Raw genomic sequence first — 13,001 nt, 5'->3', positions numbered from 1 at the left:
TCTATTTTCTGTGGCCTAAAATCGACCAAACTGAAAGCAACAGCTGTATTTTTGTTTTGTTCAAGGTTTCTTGAAGTGTGACATGGTCTTTGCCCCCAGACGTGCCAACAATGTTCTTGAGAGACAGGCTTGCAAGGGTTGCATGTTAAGGTTCTATGTCATTAGTAAAGACACTGGGTACTCAAGAGGGTTCAGGAAGTAATCACAGGGGTCTGAAGTCTAGAAAGACTTCATAAAAGAGAGGGAGACTCGAGCTGGCCCTAAAAGTAAGAAAAATAAACAGGGAGAAGGATGGCCTTCTAGGAGGGGAAAAGAAATTCATTAGGGCTGTGGACTTCTCCCTTCTGGAATTATATTAATAAAATATCCTTCTCTAAAACAACTTGGAAGAAATAATCAAACCAAGTTTCCTGGGCATTTTGGGTCCTATGGAAAGAAAACTGGTAACCAATGGTACTAAACGAGATGGCTACTAGAAGTTATTGGCTATAAGGTGCAAGATACAGGAATGACGTTAGAAATTCATTCACAAAAAAAGTTTTATTGCTCCTGACAACCTCTGACAAAGTGGAAAATTACCTAAATGTTAGATATTACTAGATCACATTTCTATGAATATTAAGACTCTCAAAGCCCAGAGATTCTTTTTTTTTTTTTTTCGGTATGCGGGCCTCTCACTGTCGTGGCCTCTCCCATTGCAGAGCACAAGCTCCGGACGTGCAGGCTCAGCGGCCATGGCTCACGGGCCCAGCTGCTCCGCGGCATGTGGGATCTTCCCGGACCGGGCCACGAACCCGTGTCCCCTGCATCAGCAAGCGGACTCTCAACCACTGCGCCACCAGGGAAGCCCGCCCAGAGATTCTTAATCCAAAAACGTAACATGGACCCAGAAACTCTCTTTTAGGCACAATGCTGACACACTGAGTAGTCCCCACTGTGCTTGGTTTTTCCACAAAATTAAACTAACCCTCACTGGGTTTTCCAATGGCTTCTTCCCAGAGTTTTCAGAATAAACATTCTGGGCTATTTGGTCTACAGAGGGCAGGTCTATACACTGAAGGAGGAAAGTGGGGGTGATGGAAGGAGTTGAGCTCCTTCAGGTTCCAATCTCCACCAAAGATTTAAAAGCTAAAAGCAAAAGAGAAAATATCAACTTAATAAAAGGAAAATCAAACTGCCAAGATTTATTTAACTTTCTCTTTCACAGAAAATACAAGTATGTAATGTAAACACTGACATGTGAAATAAAGTACAAGGATCAGGAAGACAAATGAATTGAACAATAGTCTTGCTTCAACACTGCAGTGCTTCCTGATTTCACTTGCAGCATGAATCTCACGGTTAAATAGATTATATACTGGAAAAATTAAAGGCAACATTCATTTAGATTTATCAAAACACCAGAGAGCCTCTGAAATCCAACAATGCTATATGGAAGTCAGATCTTTCTTTTGCAAAAAAATTACAGCTGAGCACATGTCCATTTATCTGTTTACCCAAGGCATTTAATGTAGGAACCTAAGAATGAATTAATACATGAGCTTAATATGCCTGTGGAGGCAAAGATTAAACTGTGCCTCTTTTCGCTCTTCAGAGAAAATAAAATTAACCAAATTTAAAGCAGAGCTGCCCAACACTGGCCAGAAGACAGCACAATCACAGTGAATTCTTATTTCAATAAATCCTACAAAATGCAAAACACAATAAAGGATTTCCATTTGTGCTTTGCCCAAATGGTCAATCTGGATCTAATGCTGCAGAATTACATGGGGTTTGGAAGGTTCTTTCCCAGAACTCCAAACTAGAAAAAATGACCCAAATAAATGGTTGGGATCAAGAACCACCTTGATTTAAAACAGAGAATCAGTTTCTAAACTTGAATTCAGTAATAAAGAGTGTGGGCTTCACTTTAATGTTATAATCTCAAGAGATTAAAATGAGTGGTCTTTCTTATCAGATGACACCTACCAGTTGACAGGTATACTTTGATAGCAGATGCTACTACACAGGCTGGTTCAGTAATAGGACTCAGTGTTGTGAGATCTGGGGTTCAGACAAGGCTGCTTAAGATCCAGAGATCAGAGAGCCCTGGGACTGCCAATATACCCAACTCCCTCGCTCAGCTCTACAATCAAAGCTTATTACCAATAAGCTGTAGACCTTCATTCATTCCCTGATAGTCAACAATCTGTGGAGAAAAACGTACCTGAGATACTTTATCCTTACAGTGAGCAGAGCGGTCAGCTCATGCTGAACACTGATTCTCTGGAGGAGAAATGCTACTCTCACCAAGTGTTTTGAAACTCTCTTCCCAGGCAAAGCTAACCTCCCTGTATTGCTGAGGTGGAGATGTTCTGTGTTTTTTTTTTGCGGTACGCGGGCCTCTCACTGTTGTGGCCTCTCCCGTTGCGGGGCACAGGCTCCGGACGTGCAGGCTCAGCAGCCACAGCCCACTGGCCCAGCCGTTCCGCGGCATGTGGGATCTTCCTGGACCGGGGCACGAACCCATGTCCCCTGCATCAGCAAGCGGACTCTCAACCACTGCGCCACCAGGGAAGCCCAGGTGGAGATGTTTTAACGCGTTTATATATCATGTGAAAAACACCTTCACAACAAAAGACATTCATTTTTATATCCCTTACCTATCGAATTTGGCAGAGTGTTCTGCAATTTACTGTGCTCTCACTAAAGATATTCATAGAACAGAGCAAACTGAAATCAGGTTTTAAAAGGGATAGCAACTGATATTCCCAAGGAATACCTAGATTGATCATGACCTTTTTTGTGCTACATTACAGTAAGTTCTTGCTTAGAAGGCTTTTTTTTTTAACATGCAACATGATAAAATGGATCAGTACTGTACCACTTTGATTAGAAAAAAAACACTCACCATGGACCTCCATTACTGTACCTTCTCATTTACCTTGGCAAAAAAAAGAGCTCTAGCCACTGTGAAGGACAGTGCACTATTACTGCAGGTATGGCAAGATCTTTCACTAGAAATTCTCTATCCCATAGTCAGACCACATGTGCCAATATCTGCCTTGGGAAACAGTAATCAAGTATTGAAAATTAAATACAAAAATCCTTAAAGCAGCAAGTGGGACCCCAGTTTATCTTCACTCTCCAGTTATCATTGTTCATGCTATCTAGACCTACTGACTCACAATTCTTCAACCCCTCCCCAGATATTCCTTTAGAGGGGATCCGAATGAGGACTCTTCATATGGTAACTAGCCATTTCTTCCCTTGTCACTTCTCCTCTCTTGGGATCAGTTCCTACTGAAAATCCCTTCTCTTTGAAAAATGAAAGATGGAAACTCTGAAAAATGAATGCATCCTATTTGCAGATACTAGACACAATCACCCTTAGGGAAATAAGGCACTATAAAGTGACCCCAGATTGACTATAGGAATGGAACTGGTATTGGATCCTGTGTGGCTGCAAAGGAGCTTGACTTCCAAACATGAGCACTACTTTCCTGCCACAGGCCAGGCTGCATCCCGGAGTACCGCTATGATGGTCTAACCAATAGGCAGACTGGAGGCTCCAAAGAACTCACAGAAACACAGATAAAATTCTTCCTTAAAATAGAAAGTTACGTTATCAATTAGGTCTCTGGCCAACCTCATCATTCTTTCAAGTAATGTTCTCATAGTCAAGTGAGGAGTAGGGACGAGCACTGGATGAGAAGTTAGGTAACCCAGGTTCTGGTCCTAGCGCTACTACTTATTGGCTGTGTGGCCTTGGGCAAGTCACCTTACCTCCCCCTGCCCCCTGCCCCCTAGTCTCAGTTTCTTCATCTGTAAAATGGGGATAAAACCACTTGCTTTGTCTACCTCACGTCATGACTGTGAGGATCAAATGAGATAATGTGAAAGTGCTTTGTAAACTATGAAATACTGTGTGTAAAAGCAAAGTAAAGTATATACTTATGTTTTAATTAAGTCCTTATCATTGCCTACTTGACTAGAGGTGCCCCATGCAGGATGTGCTTTGCAATAGACATACTCAAAAACAGGTGCCATGAATATACACTGGTGTTTTTCACTAGGGCTGTTTAAAAAAGGGAGATTCTTAATTTCCTCAGAAATGGCCTCAGAATAAATTACTTTAAAATGTGATGTCATCCAAATCTACCAACTGATAGAGTTAATTTTCTCCACGTATGTCCTGTACAGTTATAGTCTGGTCTGTTGATACCTTTATACAGGGAAGTCTTGAATTCAAGAAACAGCATGCTAAAGCTTAAAAAACAAACAAAAACCCAAACCCATATAGTTATAGTTTGTTGTAAAGGAAATAAGATGAAAGCAAGAGGCATCCTATGTAATGAAATTAAGCCACAGTTCCTCAACTGGTTGCATTTTTCCTGAGATACCTCCAGGGTAGGGTCCTGGTCCTGTGACGTGCTTTAGAAAAGCTTAGTCTTGCCGGAGGTGAAAAGGACATGTAGGTTGGCAATTAGGCTGTGCTCATTTTCAGCACTAGGATTGGAAGGAGGTCGTCTGCTAGGAGCTGCCAAAGAGCTTTGGTGGAGAAGCTCATACGGCCCAAGGGAGGCTAGTTCTTGGATGCCAAGCCAGAGTGTGTGGAACAGCTCAACACAGCCATCCAGTCCCGGGATTTTCAATTCTTCCTGGAAGTTGGTTCTACTCTTCTCCGGTCTAGTAAATAATTGAACAGAAGAAAAACAATGAGATGTGGAGCAATATATCTACCCGGACTTTAGGGCCTTTCTCCACCTAGCTGCACAAAGTGTACATGCAGAACAGAGACACACATTAAGAAGTGAATGTGATTGACTCTGACAAGCCCAAAGAGCCCAGATTCCAGTATTCTTGTCAGACGGCTTTTATTACAAACGTTACAAACGATGACTTGGAGGGAGTCCTGTCAGTGGAATTACCAGTTAACAGGATGGTTGTCCTTTGGGGCCACAGGCATGGTGCTAACCTCCACTTTTCTTCCTGATTTGCTTTCCTTTCCGGGGTTTGAGGATGGTGTAGTTTGCATACACTGTATACTGATCTGACAGGAAGGGAACATAGAATGCCCGCAACAACTTTGAAGATCTGAAAAACAAGAGAAAAAAGAAAAGACAGAATTTTATCATTTGAGAGGATTTACTAATGTATTGAAAATGGTTAAAGGAAATAAACAAAGTGCTATGGTGAGGATATTTTATACAAGCAGCACAGAAAAGTCTGTTATTTAGCTACTAGATCTTGATGAAAGACTTAAGCAAGACCAAGCACCTTCTTACCTGCACCCAAATGATAGCCTCTCTATTAAGCCACAGGATATCCTTCAGAATAGCTCTAGGTCTGCACTTTGCATTAGAATTTGCCATAGAAAAATTCCAATTCAATCAAAGGACTGCTATTACAGAAATAAATTCTTAATACCTCAAAGGTTTCTGTACCTAGAAAACTGTAGAGATGCCAAAATGCTCAAATGATCCTGACTCTGGCTCTAAGTTTTCCTAGAGAGCTGGAGAAAACTGTGTTCTGGGCTTCCTGTGAGTACCGTTCTGGCAATTCTTAAGTCAAAGAGAGAATCTTTTTACTTTTTGCTAAAATATAGATAAGAACAGCTAAAAACCTGAATTTCTCACAAGTTTCTAAAGAATGTGAAAAATACCTCACATTTATTGAATACCTATTATTGAACAGGCACTGGTGCTTATACTTTTAAGGATATTATTTAATCCATCTGATAACCCTATGAGGAAAGTGATATCCCTATTTTATAGATAGGAAAATGAGACTTACATAGATTAAGTAACTTGATCAGGGTTACACAGTAAGTGATAAAGCCCTCATTCAAATCCAGATTTGATTTCAGGTTCTGCACTCTTACCACTCTGGTTTATCCTGCATCCCAGGAACAGGCTAACAGGATTCATCACTTACTAGAAAAAGCGGCAGTGATAGTTTTAAATTCTATACGAAGTATTACTTCTTGACTATGGTTTCTGTCTAAAAACCAAAAGTTGGCCCTGAAACCGCCAACCTAAATAAGGTAGCTGAAGGATGTTCCACTGCCAGTCCTTTTCCAGACTCTCAACTTGTAAATGTCATGTCAACGTGGCATTTGTACTGGCAGCCTACCCCTGAGTTTGGCAGACTCCTGCAATGCCTGCACACAATGATATCGTGCTTGGCATACACACCTCTTAGAGATTCTCCCCAACTGGGATGCTGGCAGTGCTCTGTGCTCTACAGAGATGCACTTCACTTCAACAGCTAACAGCTCAAGGGCTTTGATAGAGAAAAGAGGCTTAGAAGAGAGACACACGAGATAAAGCAGGGCTCCTGCAAACAAAATGAACAGGAGGAGGAAGCACCTACCTCAGTCAAAAAGAAGTTAATTTATTCTTTCTGTCCGTGCTGCACAGATAAGAGGAAGGTCAGAACAGAAAGTTGTAAGCTGGAGCAAACTCTTGCAGGCTTCAGTGTAGAAAAGAAAGGCTAAACCGAATTAAACGTTATTTCCATTCCAGTTGACTCCACACTAAAAGCTTCACTAATACAGTCAGTATATATTTCCGGTCAACTCAGTCCTTGGTATAACGTTAGGTCCATTGGGCCCAATTTTACTTTCTTTTTGGAACTATTCCTTACTACTTGGAAGGATTGTTATTTCATAATTTTATTCTTCTTAGAGTCTTCCAAACAACAAAGGGAAATTATACTTACTATCAAAAATAGAGTAAAACTCATTCTATCTTGTAACTACCATATGGGTCCAGCACAAGCTTTTATAAATTTAAGCTATATTACTGAATCTTAGTGGTCTTTTTTTTTTTCCCTACATCTTGGATTATTTACAACTGTGCTTTAAAAAAAAGACAAATGGTAAGAGAAAGGAAGAGTGATGAAATCCCCAAAAAGGATGATGCAAAAGTGATTCAATTATATTATCCTTCAATTTTCTCACTGCACTGTCCAAAGTATGCATCATCTTTCAATAAGGTGCAAAAGACTTGAGACACTATCTTTGTAGTCTGCACTTAGCTTTAATTGAGCACAGCTGAGAGTTCAGAATTTTAAAATTTTCTGTCCCTAATGCCAATGAGAAGAACATTGACAGAGGAAGACATTTCACAATTAGACAAATCAGAAGATGAATGCAAAGAGACAAATTGCAGCACTTAAGACTCTAATGATGATGGTAACATTTATCATAAAGGCAAAATTTCACACTATGAGTCTTTAGAGGACCACATACTAGACAAATTTTCTAACTCAAGAAGTGATGAGTGAACAGTATATTTCTAAGAACAAAAAGGAAATAGGTGTTCTCATTCAGTTAGTCATTCAACAGGAAGGACTTTGGAGGGATTCAGAATGAGCCTCCCCGAAGCATACAGCTAGCGTGCAGATTATTTTGAGTTGAAGATAAGGCCCAAGAGACACAGGAAGAACTTTCTACCTCCCCCTTAACTACCTAAAAGAATCTAGGTAGGGAAGCTGGCTCAGAGAGAGAGGTATTACCAGAGATAATTTTTTATCTGAATGACATATCTGTGTGACAGGGAAAACATCTGCCCTTCTTGCTGTCCTGTGAATGACCCTCCTCCCCTCCAAAGCCCCAGGCCTCTATCCTGTTCCTTAGCTCAGGATGGCATATAAGCCTCAAATGCCTGAGGCTTGTCTTTGCGTCTCTTATTTTTATGGGGCTCCTGTACATATGAAATTAAATTGGTTTTTCTCTTGTAAATCTATCTTACGTCAATTTGATTATTAGGCCAAACAAAAGAACCTAGAAGGGTAGAAGGAAAAGTTTTGCTCCCCTACGACTTCATCATGCAATATTTTGCAACAAAAACTTGGACTATCCTGTTACGCTAAAAGGGCATATGACTACATTCTTTTATCTTTTATGTGTGCCAAATTCTATTTGATACAGTTCATGAGTGGACAAATGTTGAGGGCAGGTTAATATATGAAAGTGACTAGAAGGATACAGATAATAAAGAAATAAAAAATTCAAAGAATTGATCATTTTGATTGATGTTTATAAATCTAAAGATGAAAGTGTTTAAATTATGGAGCAAAGAAGATAGCTGTCTTCTCTTCAACAAAATTACGAGCCATTTAAGGTTTCAAAAAATTCTTCAAGTTTTGCATTTTGATAATACAAATGCAGGAAGAACCAGAAGTAACAAGCTAGAACCTATTAGAGATGTATCTGAAGTCTGGAACCAGTATTTTCAAGATGTATATATTTCAGGTTCATGCATGACAGTTGATGAGTATTTAGTTGAGTTCAGAGATGCCCATTTCAGGTATGTATATTCAAAACCAGGAGAATATGGAATAAAGATTGGGATTGCCACATTTATATTATTATTAAAATTTCAAATGAAGATTTTTAAACTGTCCTTTCATTATTCTTATAAGTTATTTTTAAAATAACTAAAATATATGAAAACAAACAGGGTCTATTGGGCCAAGACAGCAAATGGTGATGGTTATTTTTAGGCTGATAGGTCATGCCAAGGAGTTCGTTCTAAAACATCATTTCAGAAAACTATCTTGGGCTATACATGGGACATAATCATCATCAAAAATACTGACCTCCCTAAAATGGAAGAAGGGCCACTATGCTTTACTGCTGAGTGCAAAAGGCAAGCTGAAACAAAGGTAAAAAAATAGAAGGGATTGGGACAAAATATTTACCATACATTAACAGAGGAAGAGTACCTAGAATATATAAAGTATTCCTGCATTCACTAAGACAAACAACTCAAAAGGAAAAAATGACAAAGGGCATAAACATAGAAAAGAAATGTAAATGGCCAATAACCATATGAAATAATGTCCACTTTTACTAGTAACTGGGGAAATGTAAATCTAGATACAATTTTTCAATAATCAGGTTTGCAAAAGTTGAGAAGTCTGACAGTATCAAACACTGGCGAGAAATTAGGAAATTGATATTGCCAGTAGAAGTGGAAACCTGCAAGAGCCATTTGGAAAGGCAATTTTAACAATACCAATTAAAACAAAAATTATGCAGTCCCTATGACATAGCAGATGATTTTTATTTTGTACTTTGCACCATATTACTTTTTTTTTAACAACCTCCTTTGTTTTCCATTTGTTACATAGAAAATTTCAAATATATACAAATGTACGTGAAATATGTTACTTGTAATAATTTTTAAAAACCAGTAGACAAAGTTTTAAATAAAGGAAACCTCAAATCCTTAAAATGAACAAACAAAAAAAAACCCCTATGTGCTTACTGTGTGTAGAGCTTTGTGTGCTAGCCCTGAAGCCTCTGTTCTCAAAGAGCTAATAATCTATCGTTGGAAGAAACAGAATATGAACGACGTAACCATAATGTAGCATACACTAAATATTAAATAGCTGATACAGAAGTTCAAAGTGATAATACACATATTCAGAAGACAGAACAAACACTGAGGGTTGCATAGGTGTGGAAGAAGCATTTACTATACATTATTCCATTTTGTCCATCCAACATTCCAAGGTACACTAGGCAAAAAAAAGCAACTTGCCCATCCATAACCAAATCTATAGGCAACTCAGGTTAAATGCTCTGTCCACTCAGCAACAACTGGAGAATGGCTTGAATAAAATCCAAACTCTAATGATCTACAAAGCCGTAGGAGATCTAGCCCTCACTTACCTGTCTCACCTCACCTTGTGCCATTTTCTTCCTTGCCCACTACACTCTCACCACACCAGCCTCCTTTCAAGTTCCTCAAAATTACAAGTTCTTTCCTACTCTCAATGAGGATTTCAAAGTCCCACTGAATGTGTGGTTTGCAATAACCATCTTGCTAAGGACAAGCATGTGTTTGTCCCAAGAGACCCAAGAAGCACTGGGATTCTCCCATGCTTCCTCAGTGTACAAGCATAAGAAATTTGGCATCAAATTCTAGATAATGTGTTCAGGAAGTAAGGAGGCATTTCTAATTAAGCCTGAACACAAAACTATATAAGAAGTGGGAACTAAATGTAAGGAGAAGTTAAGTAAAATTTATCATCAGTGCTTTGTACTGGAAAAATCCTTACTAGAAGATGAACCTTCTTTTCTCTTGCAGATTTTGCTTATGATTTTTAATAGCATTGTCTGTCTTTAACACCTAAAGCCACTAATTTCTTCCAGTGGATGAAGTGAGTAAACAATCAACACATACACTTCTGAGCTGGGAAGGGAAGATTCTGTGATTTTTTTTTTTAAACCAAAAGACGAAGTTGACGTGAATCCTTCATTTCTAATACTATAGCTGCTGTTCTAGATTAATTTCTTTCCCATCAGTAGCTTTAATATGTTAAGCATGACTAAGGCCTTTCAAATTGTTATATTGTATGATTGCTGGAAGAAGGGAAATCAAATTGGTTATTTGCCTTTGTGAAAGAAAAGAGCACTGGAATAACATGTATGTGCACACATTCAGACATGGGGAAACAAAGATCAGACTGAATCACACATTAGAACAAAACTAACGCCGATCAAAACTCATACAACGTCCCTAATAATGTGAAATGCCGAAGTATTGCCCTAGGGAAGCACAGGTAGCATAATTGAGGGAGACGCAAAATATGTGCCTCTATCGTGGACACTGAAGTACTTCCCCTCCCAGTGAGAAAGTCACTCAGGCAATTCAAGGATGAAACAGACGTGAACAAAGCAATTGCCTGAACAGCATAATTAGCTGATAGCTCAGAATGTTTTCTAATTCAATTACCAGCCCTACTTATCAGGGCTGGGGAGCACTCTGCTGTGGAGATTTCAATCTGCTCTTGCTGACGTCAGTGGAAGACTGGCTGCTGGTCCCTGATGTCACCCGTTCAACAGACACAATGGAAATGCTGGGTCAATTTTTCGTTTTAAAAAGAAAACGTCCTAGTACTCAGGTTTTCTCTTTTATTTTTATCTATCTCTCTCTCTCTCCATCCATCCATCCATCCATCCATCCATCCATCCATCCAAACATTACTATCCGTGTAAACCTGTAGTCTGAGCTCACTGCCAGTTCTCTTTCTTTTTAAAGTTAGTTCCCTCTCTTTTTGTCTTTGTCTCTTGTTCTCTCTCGCACTTAGTTCACAGTTCAGTGACAGACTTCCACAACCCTCAGAACAGAACTGGCCTTTCAGAGAAATCATCAGTTCTGAAGAGAGTCTCAGAATTCCCTCAAGACTTAATCTTAGTCACAGTCAGTCTTTAGTCTCCTATTAAGCCGTTTAAGAACTGCTCAAAAAGCTGATATGCAGCAAAAATGTGGCTGGTCTTTAATATTCTCTAATAGGAAGTGGGGTGGGAGACATTACTCTCATGGTAAGTAAGACAGAGGTGACATTTATCCCTTCTCCAAAATAAAGAAATGGACACAGGAGTTACATGCTATATGTTAATTCTCCCCTAGAATATCAGTCCCTTGAAGACAGAACTTTACCTGTCTAACTGCTGTACTCCAGCTTTTAGAACAGTGCCACAGAAAGTGCTCAATAAATATCCTGTGAATGAATGAATGACTACACCCTGACTCTTAAATCACAGCAACTAGTTTATCTCCCTCGCTTCTGGCAATATTCATCATCTACAAGGAAAATGAAATATCAAAAATATGAAGCTTTTCGTTCTCGTCTCTTCTCAACCAATTCAGTCCTAAAGTCATCAGATGGGGCAGAGCAAAGTAGGAGTCTTCGGTGTGCACGTGGGGAGGCGGAAGCTGCAGTGGCCATTGGGATCTCAGAGCACAAGTGAGATGTGGAGGGCATCCATATCACAGCAAAGAGAATATATATATATATATATATTTTTTTTTTTTTTTTTGCGGTACGCGGGCCTCTCACCGTTGTGGCCTCTCCTGTTGCAGAGCACAGGCTCCGGACGCGCAGGCCCAGCGGCCATGCTCACGGGCCCAGCCGCCCCGCGGCATGTGGGATCCTCCCGGACCGGGTCACGAACCCGCGTCCCCTGCATCGGCAGGCGGACTCTCAACCACTGCGCCACCAGGGAAGCCCGAGAATATATTTTTTTCCCAAAAAAGTTTTAATCTTTTTTTGGTGGGGAGGGAGGCTTCACACATCAAGGATTTAAAAAACACAATCTGGTAAAAGTAGATGAGAAACATCTGTAGGACACACCTGTACAACAAAAATGGCCTAAATGTCAGTAAAATAGTAGCCAGGGGAACCGACAGTGACTGAAGGAACAGGAAGAGGAGAGACAAGAGACAAAACCACAGAGAATGCCGAAGACTCTGACAAAGTGGAAAAATGCATTCAAATCCATTTTAAAGCATTGTGCTGGCCGTACAAAGCATTTCTGCAGACCTGCATTTCTCAGTCTTTGCTAGGGCTTCATGGAGCTGATCAGATTACTCTCACACTCCATGTTTCGTATCATCTTCTGGTTCCTATTTCCTTTATTGCCTCGTTTTCCTCCCCTCCAGCCTCTCACTTTATGCCCCAGCAACACAGAACTACTTGCACCCTCCCATTTCTTACCTAGCAAAGAGCACGTTAATGCAAAAGGTCAAGAAACCTCTCCAGGGACTTCCCTGGTGGTGCAGTGGTTGAGAATCCGCCTGCCAATGCAGGGGACACGGGTTCGAGCCCTGGTCCGGGAAGATCCCACATGCCGCAGAGCAACTAAGCCCGTGTGCCACAACTACTGAGCCTGTGCTCTAGAGCCCACGCACCACAACTACTGAGCCTGTGCGCCACAACTACTGAAGCCCGTGTGCCCTAGAGCCCATCTGCCACAACTAAGCCCACACGTTGCAAATACTGAAGCCTGCGCACCGTAGGGCCCACATGCTGCAAATACTGAAGCCTGCGCACCGTAGGGCCCACATGCTGCAACTACTGAAGCCCAGGTGCCTAGAGCCTGTGCTCCGCAACAAGAGGAGCCACCGCGATGAGAAACCTATGCACAGCAACGAAGACCAAACACGGCAGAAAGGAAGGAAGGGAGGGAGGAAGGGAGGAAGGGAGGAAGGGAGGAAGGGAGG

General features: G+C 40.6%; 1 protein-coding gene across 7 annotated transcripts in view; it reads right to left on the bottom strand.

Annotated features, from left to right (window-relative positions):
• Positions 1-752: 752 nt before the first annotated feature.
• The window catches only part of ALG9 (ALG9 alpha-1,2-mannosyltransferase), a 96,207-nt gene continuing 83,958 nt past the window's right edge, over positions 753-13,001 (bottom strand). For 4 of the 7 annotated variants that reach the window (XM_029207899.1, XM_029207902.1, XM_029207903.1 and 1 more), the window contains exons 15-16: positions 4,958-5,076; positions 753-4,668 (exon numbers count right to left, since the gene is read on the bottom strand). In XM_029207899.1, coding sequence (XP_029063732.1) covers positions 4,631-4,668; positions 4,958-5,076 — 157 coding nt within the window. In that variant the 3' untranslated portion in view covers positions 753-4,630. Of the gene's footprint in view, positions 4,669-4,831; positions 5,077-13,001 lie in introns of those variants that run through there. The other 3 variants (XR_003791438.1, XM_029207901.1, XM_029207900.1) reach the window with 3 other exon arrangements.

The sequence above is a fragment of the Monodon monoceros genome, unplaced genomic scaffold (assembly GCF_005190385.1).
Source record: "Monodon monoceros isolate NGI ecotype Baffin Bay Population unplaced genomic scaffold, NGI_Narwhal_1 Super_Scaffold_7, whole genome shotgun sequence".
Lineage (NCBI taxonomy): Eukaryota > Metazoa > Chordata > Mammalia > Artiodactyla > Monodontidae > Monodon > Monodon monoceros.
The sequence above is the reverse complement of the archived record's forward strand: the minus strand, read 5'-3'. Positions and strand labels throughout refer to the sequence as shown.